Consider the following 21,578-nt stretch of genomic DNA (forward strand, 5'->3'; position numbering starts at 1 on the left):
CACGTGGTGTGGGGGATCATGGGGAGAACAGTGTAGCACAGAAATGGCACATCGTGGATCTGTGGCATCTTATTACACTGATGGACAGTGCCTGCATTGGGGTATGGGTGGGGACTTGATAATATTGGTAAATGTAGTAATCACATTGTTTTTCATGTGAAACCTTCATAAGAGTGTATATCAATCATACCTTAATAAAAAATTTAAAAAAATTAGTGATCAAAGTAAGTAGATTATAACTTTTATCCTTATGGTGACTCTTTATCCCAGAAAGAATGCTTCTTCCCTGACCCCACCATATTTAACTTCACCTGATTAAACAGTTATCCTTATTTCATGTTTGCATTTTCCCAGTACATCTCTGCCACTGCTTTTGTTGTCAGCCTTTGGAAGTGAGTTGCAACTGTTTGCATTATAGAAACAAGTAGTTGTTGGAGTTGTGTGTGTTTGCCAAAGTCTGACCTTTTTTCATTAAGGGATTAATCCCATTACACCTTATGTAATATATTGGTCTTTTGAAATTTAATGTTTCCTTTTTATGCTTCTTGCTGCTTCCTTTGATCTGTACATTTCTTCCTCTGTGATTTGTTTTACCCATCTGCTACTCCCATTCATCCAGAAACTTTTTATTTGGAAGATTTTACTTCCCTGAAGTCAAATTGACTTCCATGGTGGTAAATAACTTTCCTGGTCAACAGAACAATGGAAACAAACACAAAATCCAAAATTTTAACTTATTTGCTTTACCTCACACAATATATGAGTATGGAATGAGGAAGATAATACACTCTCCCATTTAAACAGAGTTCTCTTATGTAGCTTAAAGATGGCATTACACATGTTGTAGCAGTTGCATATGCAATATACAAAGCAACTCAGAATGATAACTGAGGATAAACAAGAGTATCTCAGATACATAATTGTTTTAAATAGTTAATTTGAGTACAAATCTATGAATTTATTGTGAGTTAGGTTATCTGATACAAAGTAGCTCAGGGAAAACATAATTCCACTGAATTAATTTTTCAAGAAATTCTTCTCAAATTAGATGCAATACTTTTCAAATAGTAAGCTAGAATTAAAACTAAAATACAAAAACACACATATGTCCACACAAAAACTTGCACACAAATGTTTATATCAGTGTTACTCATAATAGCCAAAAAAATGGTAATAATACAAATGTCCCTCAGGTGATGAAAGAATAAATGGAATGTGGCATATCCATAGAGTGAAATACTATATGGCAATAAAAATAAATGAAGTACTGATACATACATGGATAACCTTATGGTAGGTAAAAGAAGGTTGTCACAGAAGGCTATATATTATAGAATTCCATTTATATAAATTATCCAGAGTAGACAAATATATGGAAACAGAAAATAGGTTAGCAGTTGTTTAGGGCTGGGGATAAAAGAAGGGAACAGGGAAGAATGGGAATTGAAGGCTAATAGGTGTGGGCTTTTTTTAAAGGGGGTGAAAATGTTCTAAAATTAGACTGTGGTGACAGATGCACAACCTTTGAATAAATTATACACCTTAAACGGGTAAATTGTATGATATATGAATTGTCAGGAAAGCAGTTAAGAAGCATAGGATCAAAAATATAAAATACTTATGAATATATAAGAAACACAACTCTGGAGAATACTCAGTTTTATGTAGTTGGTAATGACAGCAGGATATTTATATACTGCTTTATTTCAGAGAAAAAATAACCTTATATTACTCCTTATAAATAACCAAAATACAACACTCCAAGAATATGACTAAAGGTAGTGATGTCAGCAAAAATGGCAGAGTAGGTAGGTAGCTTCACAAACACCAGAAAGCAGAGCAAAAAGGGTTAGGAGTCTGGAAAACAGTCAAAGGCTTAAAATAACCAAGCAAACACAGAATCAAGAAAAAGGAGGCTTAAAACAATAGGAAATATTTGCAATGTTTTTACTAGCCCTTGCCCCACCCATCTCCCTGGCTGGGGTTAGGGCGGTGGGGTTCTTGAAAGCAGCACACATTCTTAGTATGGGACCTTGGTTCTAGGCTAGAAGGAGGGCATTTCTTGAAACACTGTAAGGCAAGTGAATAACCCACTCTGCCTGGGACAATACCTTAACACTGAAGAAAATGAGACAGCATACCATAAAGAATACCAAGATGGGAATTCCAAAAAGAGAGAAGAGAGAAAAAGGGGCAGAAAGAATATTGGAAAAAATAATGACTGAAAACTTCTAAATTTCATCCAAGACATGAATATATACACACAAGCTGCTCACTTAACTCTAAGGATACAAACAAAAAGATCTGCACTGAGACTCATTATAATCAAATCACTGAAAGACAAAGATAAAAGAGAATCAAGAGAGCATCAGGAGAGAACTTGTCACTTACAAGAGATACTCAATGATAGTAACAGCTTATCTCTCAAAAGACATCATGGAGGCCAAAAGGCAGTGAAATGACATATTTAAAGTGAGGAAAGGAAAAAAAAGCCAAACAAAATTCCATATCCAGCAAAACTATCCTTCAAAAGTAAAGGAGAAAATTAAAGACACAGAGATATATAAAAGCTATGGAAATTTGTTACAAATACACCTGCCCCATAAGAAATGCTAAAGGAAGTTCTTCAGGTGGAACTAAAGGACACTAGATGGTAAATTGAAATCATGTGAAGAAATAAGGAATACTGGTAAAGGTAATTATACAAGTAAGTATAAAGGTCAGTATTATGATTTAAAGGACAAATTCATTAAATAAAAATCACAAATATATCTTAATGGGCACATGATGTATAAATATGTGACAAAAACAATACAAAGATTGTACAGGAGCTGAGTTTTTATATACTATGGAAGCTAAGGCAGTAATAATTATAAATAGATTGCTCAAAATTGAAGAGGTTAAGTATAATCTCCAAGATAGCCTTTAAGAAAATGATAGAAAAATATACAGAAAGGGAAATGAGAAAAGAAACAAATGGTACAATATAAAAAAAACAATTAAATACACAAAAAAGTCAGTAATGGAGGAACTGAGGAACAAAAAGATAAGACATATAGAAAACAAATAGTACAATGGCAGAAGTAACTTCTTTCTTATCAGTAGTTACTTTACATATAGATGGATTAAACCATTCAACTAAAAGTCAGAGAACAGCAAAAGGGATAAAAGAAACATGGTCCTCCTGTAAGCTATTTCTGAGAGTCTAACTTCAGATTCTAAAGCACAAACAGGTTGAAAGTGAGAGTGTAAAAGGATGCCTCATGCAGATAGAAACCAAAATGGAGGCAGAACCAGACAAAACTTGAGACTATAAATTAAAAACTATTACAAGGAGGAAAGGAGAACAATGTATCGATAAAAGGGTCAATCCATCAAGAAGATGTACCAATTACAAACATGTATGTACGTAATAACAAAGCACCAAAATAAATGTAGCATAAACTGATACAACTGAAGGGAGAAACAGCTATGGTATAACAGCTGAAGACTTCTATACCTTATTTTTATTAATGTACAACAACAACAATGAAAACAAGTAGACAGAAGATCAACAAGGAAACAGAAAGTGTAAACAACACTCTAATTCAACTAGACATACCATATATAGAATACTCCCTCAAAAAACAGAATACATATTTTTCTCAAGTGCACATGGAACAATCTCCAAGATTATATGTTAGGCCACAGAACAAATGTCAATATATTTTAAAAGACTGAAATTATACAAAGTTACCTTTTCTGACCACAATGGAATGAAGCTAGAAATCAAGATAAAGGAAAACTAGAAAAATTCACAAATTTGTGGAAATTAAACAACATACCAAGAGGTCAAAGAACAATTCACAAGGGGAATTAGAAAATACCTTGAAATTAATGAAAATGAAAACACAACATACCAAAATTTAGGTAATGCAGAAAACGCAGAGCTCAGAAGGCAATAATATAGCTGTTAACACCTATTAAAAAAGAAGAAAGATCTCAAATCAATAATCTGACATGCCACCTTAAGAAACTAGGAAGAAGAAAGCAAACTAATCCCAAAGCAAGAAGATGCCAGGAAATAATAAACATTAAAGTAGAGATTAAAAAATTAAAGAACAGAAAAACAATAGAGAAAATTAACAAAACCAAAAGTTGGTTCTTTAAAATGATCAATAAAACAGACAAACCTAGACTAAGAAGAAAAAGAGAGAAGATGCAAATAACTAAAATTAGAAATGAACGTGGGGACATTATTACCAACTTTACAATAAAAAAGGATTAGTAAGAGAATACTATAAAACAACTCTAAATCAACAAATTAGATAACCTAGACTAATTTTTTGACAATGGTCAAGTTTTTAGAAACTCACAATATTACAAAAATTGACTCAAGAAACAGAAAATCAGAACACACCTATAACAAGAGAGTGAATCAATAATCAAAATCTTTCAAAAAAGAAAATCTCAGGACCATATGACTTTAGTGGTAAATTCTATCAAACATTTAAATAAGAATTAATACCAATCCTTCTCAAACTCTCCAAAAAAAAAAAAACAGAAGAGGGAGGAACACTTCCTAACTGAGTCTGAGGCCAGCATAATCTTTATACAGAAATGCAGATATCACAAGAAAACAACAGACCAATATCACTTATGAATACAGATGCAAAAATCCTCAAAAAAAATACTAGCAAAACAATTCTAACAGCATATTAAAAGGATTATACACTATGATCAAGAGGGATTTATCCCAGGAATGCAAGGGTGGTTCAATACATAAAAATCAATGTAATATACCACATTAATTGAATAAAGGAAAAACAAATGTGCGATGATCTTAATTAGTGCAGAATTGCATTTGACAAAATCCAACATCATTTCAAGATAAAAACACTTAAACTAGGAATAGAAAGTATGTGTGAAAAAATTAATCTTATGTGAAGAAGGGTCTGGCTTTGGCCCTCATCTACAGGTGATATCTAGGTCCCTCAAATGTCCTGACTGACAGCAGTGTCTTAATTTGCCTGGGGGTTTTAGCTACAGGACAGTCTAATGATGTGATTGCTGACTGGAGCTTTGGGACACATCAGTTTCAACCTCAGAAACTGGAGATTAAAGATATTAGTGTGAACCTTAGGGAGGGTTGGAGACTAAAGATCAGCAAGGCAGGCACTATGTGCTTTGATCAGCAAGAATAATTGGACATTAACAGCTTGGGTAAGCTTTCCTGATAGGCAATACTCTGTGTACACTTTCATACTTTATGGCTGGAGTAGAGGACTAAAATTTCCATGTTTGAACCTCTTCCAGATTCTGTCATATGCATCTTCTCCTTTGGTTGGTCCTAATTTGTATTCTTGTGCTGTAACAAAACTGTAATTTTAAGTATAGGGCTTTTTAGAGTTCTGTGAATCATTCTAGTGAATTATTGAACCTAAGGTTGGTTGTGGGGATCCCCAAATTTATAGCCAGCTGGTATGAAATGAGAATAGTTTTGGGACCTGTGGTTAGTATGTGAAGTAAGGGCAGTCCTGTGGGGTCTGTGCCCTTTGACTGTACAATGTGACTAAGTTCAACACAAAAGGGAACTTCCTTGAACAATAAAGAGCATGCATGAAGACACCATAGAAAATATTATACTTAATGGTGAAAGAATAAAGCCCATCCTCTAAGATTAACAAGACAAAGATACCCATTTTTGCCATTTCTTTTCAACACTTTATTGGAAGTTCTAGCCAGATAAACTAGGCAAAAAAGAAACAAAAGGCACCCAAATTAAAAGAAAGAAGAAAAAATATGCAGACAATATGATTTCATAGAAAATTATAAAACATCCAAAAGAAAAATAAAACCCTATTAGAACAAACAGAGCAAAGTTGCATGATATAAGATCAATATACAAAAATCTGTAGTTTCAATATTCTAGCAATGAGTAATCTGAAAGGGAAACTAAGGAAATGAATCCATTTATAATAGCTTCCAAAAGAATAAAAATACCCAGGAAAAAATTTTAACTAAGGAGGTGAAGGCTTGCACACTGAAAACCATAGAACACTACTGAGAGAAATTCAACAAGATCTTTGTTATGGACTGCATTGTGTTGGCCACTTCCAAAAGTCATACTCTAATGTGACTGTATTTAGAGATTGGGCCCTTATGGAGGTAATTAAGGTTAAATGAGCTCATAATGGGAGGAGGGCCCTAATCCAAAAGAAATGGTATCCTAATAAGAACAGGAAGAGACACCAGAGTGTGCTCTCTGTGTGGATGCACAGAGCAAAGGACATGTGAGTACCAGGTAGAAGGTGACTGTCTACAAACCAGGAAGAGAGTTCTCACCAGAAACTGAATGTGCAGGCACCTTGGTCCTGGACTTCTAGTTTCCAAAACTATAAGAAAATAAATTGCTGTTGATAAGCCACCCAGTCTTTAAGCCATCAGTGGAATTTTGTTAGGACAGCCTAAGTAGACTAATACAACCTAAGTAAATGAAAAGACATCTTGTGTTCATGAATTGGAATACTAAATATAGTTAAGATGGCAAAACTACACAAGCAATCTACAGATTCAAAGAAATCCTTTTTTAAAATTCCAGTGGTGGAATTAAAGATGTCGACATGAGAGGTGAGACAGAGTGTGCTAAAAGCTTTTCCTTTAAGATTGGGAACAAGACAAGGATGCCCACTTTCACCACTTCTATTTAACATAGTACTGGAGGTCCTAGCCATGGCAATCAGACAAGACAAAGGAAAAAAGGGCATCCAGATTGGTAGAAAAGAAGTTAAACTGCCCCTGTTTGCAGATGACATGGTATTGTACACAAAAAACTAAAAAATCCACTCCAAAATTACTATGTCTAATATCTGAATTCAGCAAAGTTGCAGGATACAAAATTAATACACATGAGAGAAATTAAAGAAGATACCAATATAAATGGAAACATATCCCATGCTCATGGATAGGAAGAATTAATATTGTCAAAATGGCCATACTGCCTAAAGCAATTTACAGATTCAATGCAATCTTTATCAAAATACCTACAGCATTCTTCAACGAACTTTAACAAATATTTTTAAAATTCATGTGGAACCACAAAAGACCCCAAATAGCCAAAGCAAGCCTGAAAAGGAAGACTGATGAAGGAAGGATCTAGCTTCCCAACTTCAAGCTCTACTACAAAGCCACAGTAATCAAGACAATTTGGTACTGGCACAAGAACAGAATCATAGACCAATGGAACAGACTAGAGAGCCCTGATATAAAACCAACCATGTATAGTCAATTAATATACCATAAAGGAGCCATGGGCATACAGTGGGAAATCACAGCCTCTTCAACACTGGTGTTGGCAAAACTGGACAGCTACATGTAAGAGAATGAAACTGGATTACTGTTTAGCCCCATACACAAAAGTAAACTCAAAATGGATCAAAGACTTGAATGTAAGTCATGAAACCATAAAACTCTTAGAATACAACATAGGCAAAAATCTGAATATAAGCATGAGCAACTCCCTCCTGAATGCATCTCCTCGAGCAAGGAAAACAAAAGCAAAAATGAACACATGGGACTACATCAAATTAAAAAGTTTCTGTATGGCAAAGGACAGCATCAACAGAACAAAAAGGCATCCTACAGCATGGGAGAATATATTTGTAAATGACATATCCGACAAGGGGTTAACATCCAAAATATATAAAGAACTCACACGCTTCAACATCCAAAAAGGAAATAACCCAATTAAAACATGGGTGGAGGATATGAAGAGACAATTCTCCAAAGAAGAAATTCAGATGGCCAACAGACACATGAGAAGATGCTCCACATTGCTAATCATCAGAGAACTGAAAATTAAAACCACAATGAGATATCACCTCACACCAGTAAGGATGGCCAGCATTGAAAAGACTAAGAACAACAAATGCTGGCAAGGATGTGGAGAAAGGGAAACCTGCCTACACTGCTGGTAGGAATGTAAGCCAGTTCAACCATTGTGGAAAGCAATATGGAGGTTCCTCAAAAAACTAAAAATAGAAATACCATTTGACTCGGAATCCCACTCCTTGGAATTTGCCCAAAGAATACAACTTCTCATGCTCAATAATACCCTATGTTTATCACAGCACTATTTACAATAGTCAAGATATGGAAGCAACCTAAGTGTTTATCAGTAGATGAATGGATAAAGAAGATGTGGTACATACACACAATGGAATACTATTCAGCTATAAGAAAGAAACAAATCCTATCATTTGCAACAACATGGATGGAGTGGGAGGATATTATGCTCAGTGATAAAAGCCAGGCAGAGAAAGACAAGTCCCAAATGATTTCCCTCATTTGTGGAGTATAACAATGAAGCAAAACTGAAGGAACAAAATAGCAGTAGCCAACTCACAGACTCCAAGAACAGACTAGTGGTTACCAAAGGGGAGGGGTGTGGGAGGGTGGGTCAGGAGGAAGGGAGATGGGGATTGAAGGGTATTATGTTTAGTACACATGGTGTGGAGGTTCACGGGGAAAACAGTGTGGCACAGAGAAGGCAATCAGTCAATCTATGGCATCTAATGGACAGTGACTGCAGAGGGGTATGGGTGGAAACTTGATAATATGGGTAAAATGTAGCAACCAATTGTTTTCATGTGAAACCTTCATAAGAGTGTATATCAATAATACCTTTATAAAAAATTTTTTTTTAAAATTCCAATGTTCTTTTCTGCAGAAATGGAAACAAAATTTACTACAAAGCTACAGTGATCAAAATAATGTGGTGCTGGTATAAAGACAGACATATAGACCAATGGAATAGAACTAAGAGTCCACAAATATAACCATGTATCTATAGCCAATTGATTTTCAACAAAGATGCCAAGAACATTCAGTTGGGAAACAATAGTCTAATAAATGGTGCAGGGACATCTGGATTTCCACAAGTAAAAAAAAAAAAAATGAATTGGTTCCTTATCTTACAGCATATATAAAAATTAACCTCAAAATGGATCGAAGACCTAAACATAAAGACCTAAAAGCATAAAACTCTTAGAAGTAAACAAAAGAGTAACCTTAATGACCTGGGTTTGACAATGAATTCTTACACATGACAATGAAAGCATAAACTAAAGACAAACTGAATTTTATGAGAATTTAAACTTTTGTGCATCAAAGGATATCAAGAAAAGTTATACTTATGTGGAGACATTCTCCAAAGAAGATATACAAATGTCCAACATGCAGATGCTCAACACTATTACTCACTGGGGAAATGCAAATAAAACCACGATCACATACCACTCAACTAGGATGGTTAGAATGAAGAAGTTACTAAGTATTGGCAAAGATTTGGAGAAATTGGAATCTTTGTACATTGCTTTCAGGAATGTAAAATGGTATAGCCACAGAGGAAAACAGTTTGGTGGTTCCTCAAAAAGCTAAATATGGCATTACCACATGACCCATTGGTAAGAAGATAACCAAAAGTATTGAAAATAGGAACTCAAAAGTACTTATACATGTTCATAGCAGCAGTATCTGCAAAAGCTAAAAGGTGGAAATAACCAAAAATAAAAACATACAATAGAATATTATTCAGTCATGAAAAGGAATGAACTATTGATACACACTATGACATGGACAAATCTAAAAACAATATGCTAAATTAAAGAAGCCAGACACAAAACATCACACATCATATGATTCCAGAAAAGATAAATCCACAGACACAGAAAGCAGACTGGTATGATGCCAATGGCTGAGAAAAGAGGGGAATGGGTAGTGATTTGTTTAATGGGTATTCTTTTGAGGTTTTCTTTTGTGGTGATGAAGATATTTTGAAATCTGATATTGGTGATAGTTGCACAATTTGTGAATGTACTAAATGTCACTGAATTGTACACTGGAAGATAGTTAATTTTGTATTACATGAATTTTATCCCAATGATTAAAAAAAGAATATGACAATAGTTTTTTTCTACTAACCCGATGAATAATTCCAGCAGAGTGAAGGTGCTTGATTCCACACAGCATCTGATAGAGAAGGTATGACATTCTTTCATGATCTAGTTCCATCTGAATCACTTGGCAAAGATTTGCATCCATGAGCTCCATGACTATGTAACTTCATGGGTGAAAAAAGATGACAGCTAAAGTATACAGCAACAATCTAAGAATAATATACTAATATAAAACTTTAATTATCACACTTACACATCTTGAAATTCTTCTAGGGATTTCTGTGGTGTGAAAACATTCAAAAGGCCAATTATCTGTGGCAAAGCAGAGAGAGAGAAAAATTGGAAACTGCTTAATACTTTCATTAGGGAACTACAAATACATGGATTAAAAAAAATCCACCATCAGTGCAAAATTTTTCAGATCTTATGTTGTAAGCTGAAGTTATCTCTTTTACTTTACATATTAAAATTATGGCCAGGGTTTGGAGGTAGGGAGGGACGCAAAGGACAGAGAATCTTTAAGGCTTTGAAAATAGTCTGTATGATAAAAAATGGTAAATATATGGTATTATACACTTATCCAAACTCAGAATACACAATACAAAGAGTAATTTCTAACGTAAACTATGGACTTTGGGTGATAAGGATGTGTCAAGGCAAGTTCATTAATTATAACAAATGTATACTGATATTGGGGATGACTATGCATGTGTGGGGGCAGAGATGAGTGGGAAATCTCTGTACCTTCCACTCAATTTTGCTGTGAACCTGGAAGTGCTCTAAAAAATAAAGCCTTAAAGAAAAACTACTGTGTCAGAAGAACTCAACATAATCCATTCCATTTACGAACACTCAATTGTCAAGGACCTACATTATACAATCCTCTACATAATTTGAAAGCAAATCTTAAATATCTTCTACCAGCTCTTAGCCAATTCAGTATATACTCTACATAACCTCAGTCAATACTCCCCCTGGTTTTTCATAATACTGTGCTTGACCACTTTCATTCATTTCTAATCTATTCCACTGGTTCATCCAAAGGCAAGTCCTCTTTCCCACTATTCTGTCTTTAATTCTCCTCTTTTCTATGTCCATATCCTTCTCCTGGGTGATATTATGTATGCTTTTTTCTCCAAACATCTCTATTTGGATAATTTCCAAATATTCATTAGAAGTCCTGGTTAGCTTATGAATCTCAGATACACCCATTGTCACTTCACAGAGAATCTCAGAAATATAAAATTGAATTCATTATCATTCCTATCCAAACTCCTTATTTTTCCAGAGTGCCTTCTCTTTTACAATAGAAAGCTCTGAGTGATCTTTGACTCTTTATTCAGTATTTACACCATAATAAATATTTAGAAAATACTACCCATTCTATGGTCAGTCTGAACCTCAATCTCTTCTTTCCATTCCCTATAGCGGTTGAATATTCTAACATATCATCTAGACTGTTCATGCTAGAATTACTTCTAACACTTGGTTTCCTAAAAATGGCTTTTTGCAAATCCAACTATTTTACTATGTATAATACAGTGAAAAACCTGATCAAATTACTTCTTCAAGAACTTAATGCCAACAAAAATTCCAAAATTCCCTCCATGACAGGATATCAACCTACTTCATTTCCTGCTAAACCCTCTATTAAACTTGATACTTTAGTCATACTAAGTTCAAAGAATGTTATCTTTAAAAAACTTTAAATGCCTTTAAACATCCTATTCCTTATGCTTGTAACTTACCTACTGAACTCAGTTACCTTCAAGACACCTCTTTTGTCAAGTGTGATAACCCCTAGTCCTTGACAGAGCTGCATATACTCTTTCCTCTGTTCCCACAGTATCTTACATGTTATGGCATTTAACACACAATAGTATAGTCTCATTTTCACAACAGCCTCAACCCAACTAGAATCCTTGTTAGAAATTGTGTTTTATTCCCTTTTACAGCCCTGGTATATAGGAAGATACCTGACACAGTTTTTAAATGCTTACTGATAATTATACTTAGGCATGGGAATGTTTCTCTAGACATAAACTTCATGAGGACAGAATCTATGTTATTCATCCAAGCATAAAGCTTTGCTTAGAGAAGGCATTCAAATATTTGTTCAGTGAATAAATTCTGAAAAATAATTTTCAGACCAAAAAAGCTAAAACAAACTTGTTTAAGATAGGACAAGTGATAAAAAGTTAGCATCTAGCTGCTTTAAATGAATTCATGTCTCCTAATCAGATAAACTGCATACCTGGAGAAATAGTAAAACTGTTCTCATTAGTATGTGGGAAAATCTAGAGTAGAAGAGAGGTGCTAAAGATGAAAGGCATATAGAGAGAGACAGGAGATTAGTGGTTGCTTAGAGCTGAGGGACATGGGAATTGGGGGAACAAAAGCTAAAGGATACAGGGTTTCTTTTTGAGGTGATGGAAATGTCCCAGAAGTGACTGCAAAGACAGTCACAAATATCAGTGAACATACTAAAAACCACTGAATTGTATACACTGAATGGGTTAATTGTATAGTACCTGAATTCTATCCCAATAGAGCTATTTTAAAAAAAGATTTTTAACAGTCGTCTTATTTTTCAAAAAGGGAAATAAAGGAAATTAATCATAGACTGGATAGTCAAACAAAAGTCAAGGACTGATTAATCAGGTGGTATCTGAAAGAAGAAGCAATTACTAGGAGCAGGTAAAAATTCATTGGGAAATCATTTCCTTCTGTGAATAAAAATACTACCAATAAATAGGAACAGATCAAAGAAATGCAACTAGATAAAGTATATGAAGATTTCAAAAGGCAGTTTTGAAAATGTCCCCATAATAATATCCATGTGAATAAGATGAAGAATTGGGGAGATGGATAAATTTTATACTCAGACATGAAATTTTTACAGTATATTCAAAGCTTGCTAATGAACTAATTCAGTTATTATGAAGGCATCCTGAGCAAAACTGGGAAGTGAAGTCAACAAGCGAAGTCAGAGCAAAAAAAAAAAAAGCAATTCCCTCAACAGTCCAGGAAGAGGAACCAGATTTCACATGTGCGATTTAATAGAGAAATAGAGAAAAATACAAAGTACTAGGCTTATTCTTAAACTTAATTCTCTAAAACCAAAAGAAAAAAAAAAGTAAAGGGTGGGAAATATGGGACTTGTTAGCAGACCAAGAGAATGTGAGTCAAATGGTCACCAATTTCCAAATAAGATTATAATGTCCATAATTAAGAGAATATGCAGTACTGTATGTTAGGTCACATATCAAAGTGCATTCAGAAACAACTGGCCAAGTTGAAAAAGAAACTCAAAACATCTGTGAATACAGGGGGAAATGCACAACAATATGAATATACTTAGTACCCCTGCATTGTACACTTAAAAATGGTTAAGACAGTTTAACTTTTCTTACGTGTATTATAACACAATAAAAAATTTTTTTAAAGAATGGGAAAAACCTGAGTAGATTAATGAGGAGATGATCTGTGCAGAACATGAAATTATTAAAAAGCATCTATCCATCAGGAGGTGGAAAAATTCCACTGACATTCCTGCTTCTCTCTATTTAGTTTTCCCTATACTTAATTCATTCACTGAACAAATACACTTTAAGTATCTATTCTGTGCTGAAACTCCAATGGATATTAATGGTATTGCCTGGATGGATCTTTGCCACCCCTATAGTGGGTAAATAATGTGAAACAAACTTTTCATGTCCTCCATTAGTTGATGGAACCATCTTTCTTTGCAGTCACTGAGGCTCAGGAGGCAGGTGTACTGGACATGCCCCCAAGGCAAAACCAATGCAGTGACACCACACCATCACCACAAAACAGGCTAAAAGGGTCACGGGCAACTTCTTCAGAGGGCAGGAGGCCACATGCACAACCTTGACAAGCAACATGCCTGGAAACCACAAAGAACAAGAAGTGCTGACACAGCTTCTTCCCTGTCACTAACTGACATTAACCTTTATCTCTGTGCCTTTTTGTAATGTTAATTCTTCCTCTCTGGGAGGCCCTACTTCTTCAACAATCCAATTTTTACCCCATATTTAAGAATTAGTCTAGATCCACCCTTCCCCCAAGCTCTCCCATTTCATTAAAGCTCACAGGAATCTTCTCTCTCCTGAATCTCAGCACTTACTTTCCATCCACCATGAATAAATTTCTACTGCTTTAACTCTTTATGTATTTGTTTGTCTTCAAAATAACACGGTAAGCTCCCCAAATAAGGAGCCTAGTCCTTAATTTCCATAAATTTTTCCCATTAGTGACTAACCTAATAACTCCAACACACAGATGCTCGTACATAGTTAGCTCTCAAAATGTAGTAAATTGTGTTATCTGAAATCAGAGATTACTGAGCTCATATTTTATAAACACCGTTGGACAGACAGCACAAAACATCTCCAGCCAGATGCTTTCAGTTTAGTAATTCACAAATGGTACCCTGCACAATTCACTCCTAGTTTATATCCTCTTAATATTTATTTTAAAAAGTATTAACTATTTATTCTCAAAATGAATGAAAGTTACCTGGCTATCCTCAACATTAAGTGACCAGTGAGTACTGGTATCACTTAAAAAGGTAGAAGTGGGGTAGGCAGAAAGGATTTGAATTTTACATCCAATATTATTAAATAAAGTTCTAGTGTCAAAGTCTAATAGGAACAATGTCATCTCTGTGCTAAGGCTCCAGTTTTAAGAGCTGTCACCCTAACAGAAAACAAAAAACAGATGAGACCGAGCCTAATAAAATTCCTGTAAAACACTTACCTTTTTAAAATCTCCTTTTGCAAATTAATTGTTAGAAAATACACAATCTGAATTTCAGAAGCTGTTGTTCTTTTGCTATAGGAAAGCTGAGAAAAAACTTATACTGTACATGCATCTTGTAAACAACTGTTCAAATCAGAAGAAAAATTTTAAGCACCTCATATTTTTAAAGCTGTTGATATTCATATATTCATGAACAAATCTTGACTTCATCTATACTTAAGAAATTTTCTAAAATGTTCACTTACATTTTTGTGATTAACACATTTCATTAGAACTAGCTCTCTATAAGCCCGCTTAGCATGAGTTTGATTCTGAAATGGCCGGCTTAGCTTCTTGATTGCAACGTTTCTTTCAAGAATGGCATCATAAGCTGCACTGTAATAAGAAATGCAAAAACAACAAAAAGACTTAAAAATCTGCAATTTATGAAACATTCATGCAGATTCCCCACTTTCTCCAAAGATAAATGTGACTGAATCAATTTCTAATCTTTGATATGCAACATGTTTCTTCTATACCTATTACAGCATACTCCAATCATGTGTAGTACTGTTAACTGTTTATTAAAACGCTAATGGTTCAAAGAGACAATGGGCTGTGAAGACACACACTGCTTGTGGGTGTCCTCTAAGATCCACCTAGCATACAATGGGCCCTCAAAGCACAAATGTTTAATGAGTATTCCAATCCAATAAATGGCTTAAATTCATCAGTATGCACCTACAACAAGGAAAGACAGGATAAAATAATACATGTGGTCATAAATTAATACTCAAAACATTTGCCCAAGAATCCTACATAAGTGTATCACTTCCAACATCTTTGGACACAATAAAATGAATACACAAAGGAAAGTATATTCAGAAGTTATCTACACAAAAGATTTTACAATATAAAAAGAACTTAAAAATGTGTTTTGGAGGAGGAGATAAAAATCAAGGTATTTATAAATATGAATGGTAGATTTCAGGAAAACAGAAGCTGCTTCATAACTGCTAATGAAACACCTATAATTCTGGGAAATATAATATAATACTCTTCACTCTTCATATCTTTCTCTACAGTATGACATGGAGCAAACAGCACTTTTCATTGACAGGTCAGTGAAAGTAAAGCATAAATACTGCAAAGTGTCCTGAAATTATAGGATATTATGGTTTAAAGAGACTTTAAACATTGCTGGATATAGAACTAGTGGTTAAGTAGTTTGTCAAAGGTTAGACAGAAAGTTAAAAACAAAGCTGAGACTAAAAGACCAAGACACAAGGTCATGCTTTTCATATAGGACCACCTAACATACTACGAAAGACTATTTCTGTTCATGTAATATTTGGAAAGTTAGCACACAACTGATCATTCATTCTCTTTCACCTAACTGAAAACTTGAGTTTGTTTCACAGCTATCTCACTGTATCAAATGTGGTGAAAAAATATGTATCAAGAAATTGTTACCTGGCATAAATTGAGACATTTACACATTCTATATATACCATAATTAGTGCATATATACATTCATTACATATGTAAATATTATAATCCTTACTTAGAAACTACCATGTTTACAGATATGTCCTTCCCAAAATAAAACAAACAAAAAAACCATTAGGCACCATCCAAAATCAGAACTTTTGACTGTTTCAGATAAAGCATGTTTTATTTTTATTTCTTTATTCTATTTTTTTGGCTTTTTCCTTTATTATCCAAATGTCTGTTAATGACAATGTACTACCTTTTTTTTTTTCTAGACACTTAAGTTTCTAGTTTATTCATCACCATTCTACTTTATTTATCAGTACTTTGTGAGTTTGTTTTTAGCCCCCATGGTTTGATCAACTCTGGGGTACTGACAAGATTAAATTTTTTTCATTTTGGTATCATTAATGTACAATGATTTGAACAACATTATGCTTACTAGACTCCCCCTGTTATCAAGTCCCCCCCACATATCCCATTACAGTCACTGTCCATCAGCATAGTAAGATACTATTGAATCATTACTTGTCTTCTCTGTACATACTGCCTTTCCCGAGTCCCTCCCCCACTACATTATGTGTGCTAATCATAATGCCCATTTTACCTCCCTTCCCACCCATCCTCACCAGTCCCTTTCCCTTTGGTAACCGTTAGTCCATTCTTGGGCTCTGTGAGTCTGCTGCTGTTTTGTTCCTTCAGTTTTTTCTTTGTTCTTATACTCCACAGATGACTGAAATCATTTGATACTTGTCTCTGCCTGGCTTATTTCACTGAGCATAATACCCTCTAGCTGCATCCATGTTATTGCAAATGGAAGGATGTGTTTTCTTCCTATGGCTGAATAATATTCCATTGTGTATATGGACCACATCTTCTTTAACCATTCATCTACTGATGGACACTTAGGTTGTTTCCGTTTCTTGGCTATTGTAAATAGTGCTGCGATAAACATAGGGGTGCATATGTCTTTTTCAAACCGGGCTGCTGCATTCTTAGGGTAAATTCCTAGGAGTGGAATTCCTGGGTCAAATGGTATTTCTATTTTGAGTTTTTTGAGGAACCTCCATACTGCTTTCCACAATGGTTGAACTGGTTTACATTCCCACCAGCACTGTAGGGCGGTTCCCCTTTCTCCACATCCTTGCCAACATTTGTTGTTGTTTGTCTTTTGGATGTTGGCCATCCTAATTGGTCTGAGGTGATATCTCACTGCAGTTTTCATTTGCATTTCTCTGATGATTAGGGATGTGGAGCATCTTTTCATATGTCTGTTGGCCATCTGAATTTCTTCTATAGAGAACTGTCTGTTCAGCTCCTCTGCCCATTTTTTTAATTGGATTTTTTGCTTTTTGTTTGTTGAGGTGCGTGAGCTCTTTATATATTTTGGATGTCAACCCCTTGTTGGATATGTCATTTATGAATATATTCTCCAATACTGTAGGATGTCTTTTTGTTCTACTGATAGTGTCCTTTGCTATACAGAAGCTTTTTAGTTTGATATAGTCCCACTTTTTCATTTTGCTTTTGTTTACCTTGTCCGGGGAGATATTTTCATGAAGAAGTTGCTCATGTTTATGTCCAAGAGATTTTTGCCTATGTTTTATTCAGAGTTTTATGGTTTCATGACTTACATTCAGGTCTTTGATCCATTTAGAGTTCACTTTTGTGCATGGGGTTAGACAATAAACCAGTTTCATTTTCTTACATGTAGTTGTCCAGTTTTACCAACACCAGCTGTTGAAGAGGCTGTCATTTCCCCATTGTATATCCATGACTCTTTTATCCTATATTAATTGACCATATATGCTTGTGTTTATATATGGGCTCTCAATTCTGTTCCACTGGTCTATGGGTCTGTTCTTGTATACCAGTACCAAAGTGTCTTGATTACTGTGGCTTTGTAGTAGGGCTTGAAGTTGGGAAGCAAGACCCCCTCTGCTTCATTGTTCCTTGTTAGGATCGCTTTGGCTATTCAGGGTCCTTTGTCGTTCCATATAAATTTTAGAACTCTTTGCTCTGGTTCACTGAAGAATGCTGTAGGTTTTTTGATAGGGATTACATTGAATCTGTATATTGCTTCAGGCAGGATGGCCATTTTGACAATATTAATTTTTCCTACCCAAGAGCATGGGATGAATTTCCATTTGCTAGTGTCCTCTTTAATTTCTCTTGTAGTTTTCAGGGTATAGGTCTTTCACTTCCTTGGTTAGGTTTATTCCAAGGTGTTTTATTCTTTTTGATGCAATTGTGAATGGAATTGTTTTCCTGATTTCTCTTTCTGCTAGTTCATTGTTAGTGTATAAAAATGCAACAGATTTCTGTGTATTAACTTTGTATCCTGCAACTTTGCTGAATTCAGATATTAGTTCTAATAGTTTTGGAGCAGATTCTTTAGGGGTTTTTTTGTACAATATCATGTCATCTGCAAACAGTGACAGTCTGATTTCTTCCTTACCAATTTGGATGCCTTTTATTTCTTTGTTTTATCTGATTGCCATGGCTAGGACCTCCAGTACTATGTTGAATAATAGTGGGGAGAGTGAGCATCCTTGTCTTGTTCCCGATCTGAAAGGAAAAGCTTTCAGTTTCTCGCTGTTAAGTATGATGTTGGCTGTGGGTTTGTCATATAAGGACTTTATTATGTTGAGGTACTTGCCCTTTATACCCAGTTTGTTGAGAGTTTTTATCAAGAATGGATGTTGAATTTTTCCGAGTCCTTTTTCAGCATCCATGGAGATGATCATGTGGTTTTTGTCCTTTTTGTTGATGTAGTGGATGTTGTTGATGGATTTTTGAGTGTTGTACCATCCTTGCATCCCTGGGATGAATCCCACATGATCACGATGGATGATCTTTTTTCTATATTTTTGAATTTGGTTTGCTAATATTTTGTTGAGTATTTTTGCATCTATGTCCATCAGGGATATTGGTCTGTAATTTTCTTTTTTTGTGGTGTCTTTGCCTGGTTTTGGTAATAGAGTGATGCTGGCTTCGTAGAATGAGTTTGGTTGTATTCCCTCCTCTTCTACTTTTTGGAAAACTTTAAGGAGGCTTGGTATTAGGTCTTCACTAAATGTTTTATAAAACTCAGCAGTGAAACCATTTGGTCCAGCAGTTTTGTCCTTAGGTAGTTTTTTGATTACCAATTCAATTTCTTTGCTGGTAATTGGGCTGTTCAGATTTTCTGTTTCTTCCTGGGTCAGCCTCAGAAGGTTGTATTTTTCCAGAAAGTTGTCCATTTCTTCTAGGTTATCCAGTTTGTTAGCATGTAATTTTTCATAGTATTATCTCATAACTCTTTGTATCTCTGTGGTGTCCGTAGAGATTTTTCCTTTCTCATTTCTGATTCTGCTTATATGTGTAGATGCTCTTTTTTTCTTGATAAGTCTGGCTAGGGGTTTATCTATTTTGTTTATTTTCTCAAAGAACCAGCTCCTGCTTTCATTGATTCTTTCTGTTGTTTTATTCTTCTTGATTTTATTTACTTGTGCTTTAATCTTTATTATGTCCCTTCTTCTACTGACTTTGGGCCTCATTTGTTCTTCCTTTTCTAGCTTCATTAGATTGTTTATTTGGGATTGTTCTTCTTTCCTGAGGTATGCTTGTATTGCAATATATTTCCCTCTTAGCAAGGCCTTCACTGCATCCCACAGATTTTTGTGGTGTTGAATTATTGTTGTCATTTGTCTCCATATATTGCTTGAGCTCTGTTTTTATTTGGTCATTGATCCATTGATTATTTAGGAGCATGTTATTAATACTCCATGTATTTGTGGGCTTTTTCATTTTTGGTGTGCAATTTATTTCTAGTTTCATAGCTTTGTGATCTGAGAAGCTGGTTGGTACAATTTCAATCTTTCTGAATTTACTGAGGTTCATTTTGTAGCCTAGTGTATGATCTATTCTTGAAAATGTTCCATGTGTGCTTGAGAAGAATGTGTATCCTGTTGCTTTTGGATGGAGTGTTCTGTAGATGTCCGTTAGGTCCATCTGTTCTAATATGTTGTTCAGTGCTTCTGTCTCTTTACTTATTTTCTGTCTGGTGGATCTGTCCTTTGGAGTGCGTGGTTTGTTAAAGTCTCCTAATATGAATGCATTGCATTTTATTTACCCCTTTAATTCTGTATTTGTTTCACATGTGTAGGTGATCCTGTGTTGGGTGTATACATATTTATAATAGTTATACCCTCTTGTAGGACTGACCCTTTTATCATTATGTAATGTCCTACTTTTTCTCTTCTTACTTTCTTTGTTTTGAAGTCTATTTTGTTTGATATAAGTACTGCAACTCCTGCTTTTTTCTCCCTATTAGTTGCATGAAATATCTTTTTCCATCCTCTTGCTTTCAGTCTGTGTATGTCTTTGGGTTTGAAGTGAGCCTCTTGTGGGCAGCATATAAATGGGTCTTGTTTTTTTATCGATTCAGTAACTCTATGTCTTTTTATTGGTACATTCAGACCATTTACATTTAGGGTGATTATTGATAGGTATGTACTTATTGCCATTGCAGGCTTTAGATTCGTGGTTATCAAAGGTTCAAGGTTAATTCCCTTACTATCTAACAATCTAGTTTAACTCACTTCATATGCTATTACAAACACAACCTAAAAGTTCTTTTTTTTTCCTCCTTTTTCTTCCTCCTCCATTCTTTGTATATTATGAATTATATTCTGTACTCTTTGTCTATCCCTTGAGTGCCATCTATTTAGCCTTAGGAATACTTCCATCTATAGGAGTCCCTCCAAAATGCACTGTAGAGGTTGCTTGTGGGAGGTAAATTCTCTCAGCTTTTGCTTATCTGAAAATTGTTTAATCCCTCCTTCAAATTTAAATGATAATCTTGCTGGGTAGAGTATTCTTGGTTTGAGGCCCTTCTGCTTCATTGCATTAAATATATCATGTGACTCTCTTTTGGCTCGCAAGGATTCTGTTGAGAAGTCTGTTGATAGCCTGATGGGCTTTCCTTTGTATGTGATCTTATTTCTTTGTCTGGTTGCTTTTAATAGTCTGTCCTTATTCTTGATCTTTGCAATTTTAATTACTATATGTCTTGGTGTTGTCTTCCTTGGATCCCTTGTGTTGGGAGATCTGTGGATCTCCATGGCCTGAGAGACTATTTCCTTCCCCAGATTGGGGAAGTTTTCAGCAATTACCTCTTCAAAGACACTTTCTACCCCGTTTTCTCTCTCGTCTTCTTCTGATACCCCTGTAATGCGAATATTGTTTCACTTGCATTGGTCACAGAGTTCTCTCAATATTCTTTCATTCTTAGAAATTCTCTTTTCGCTCTGTGCCTTAGCTTCTTTGTATTCCTCTTCTCTAATTTCTATTCCATTCACTGTCTCTTCTACTACATCTAATCTGCTTTTAAATCCCTCTATTGTATGT

General features: G+C 34.9%; 1 protein-coding gene across 7 annotated transcripts in view; it reads right to left on the reverse strand.

The window, feature by feature from the left end:
* Window positions 1–21,578, reverse strand: part of MAPK8 (mitogen-activated protein kinase 8) — a 158,953-nt gene that overhangs the window by 24,038 nt on the left and 113,337 nt on the right. For all 7 annotated transcript variants that reach the window (XM_036999254.2, XM_036999249.2, XM_036999256.2 and 4 more), the window contains 3 exons: window positions 14,963–15,092; window positions 10,189–10,247; window positions 9,961–10,099 (listed from right to left, as the gene is read on the reverse strand). In XM_036999254.2, coding sequence (XP_036855149.1) covers window positions 9,961–10,099; window positions 10,189–10,247; window positions 14,963–15,092 — 328 coding nt within the window. The remainder of the gene's footprint in view (window positions 1–9,960; window positions 10,100–10,188; window positions 10,248–14,962; window positions 15,093–21,578) is intronic.

Source organism: Manis javanica, chromosome 7 (genome assembly GCF_040802235.1).
Source record: "Manis javanica isolate MJ-LG chromosome 7, MJ_LKY, whole genome shotgun sequence".
Lineage (NCBI taxonomy): Eukaryota > Metazoa > Chordata > Mammalia > Pholidota > Manidae > Manis > Manis javanica.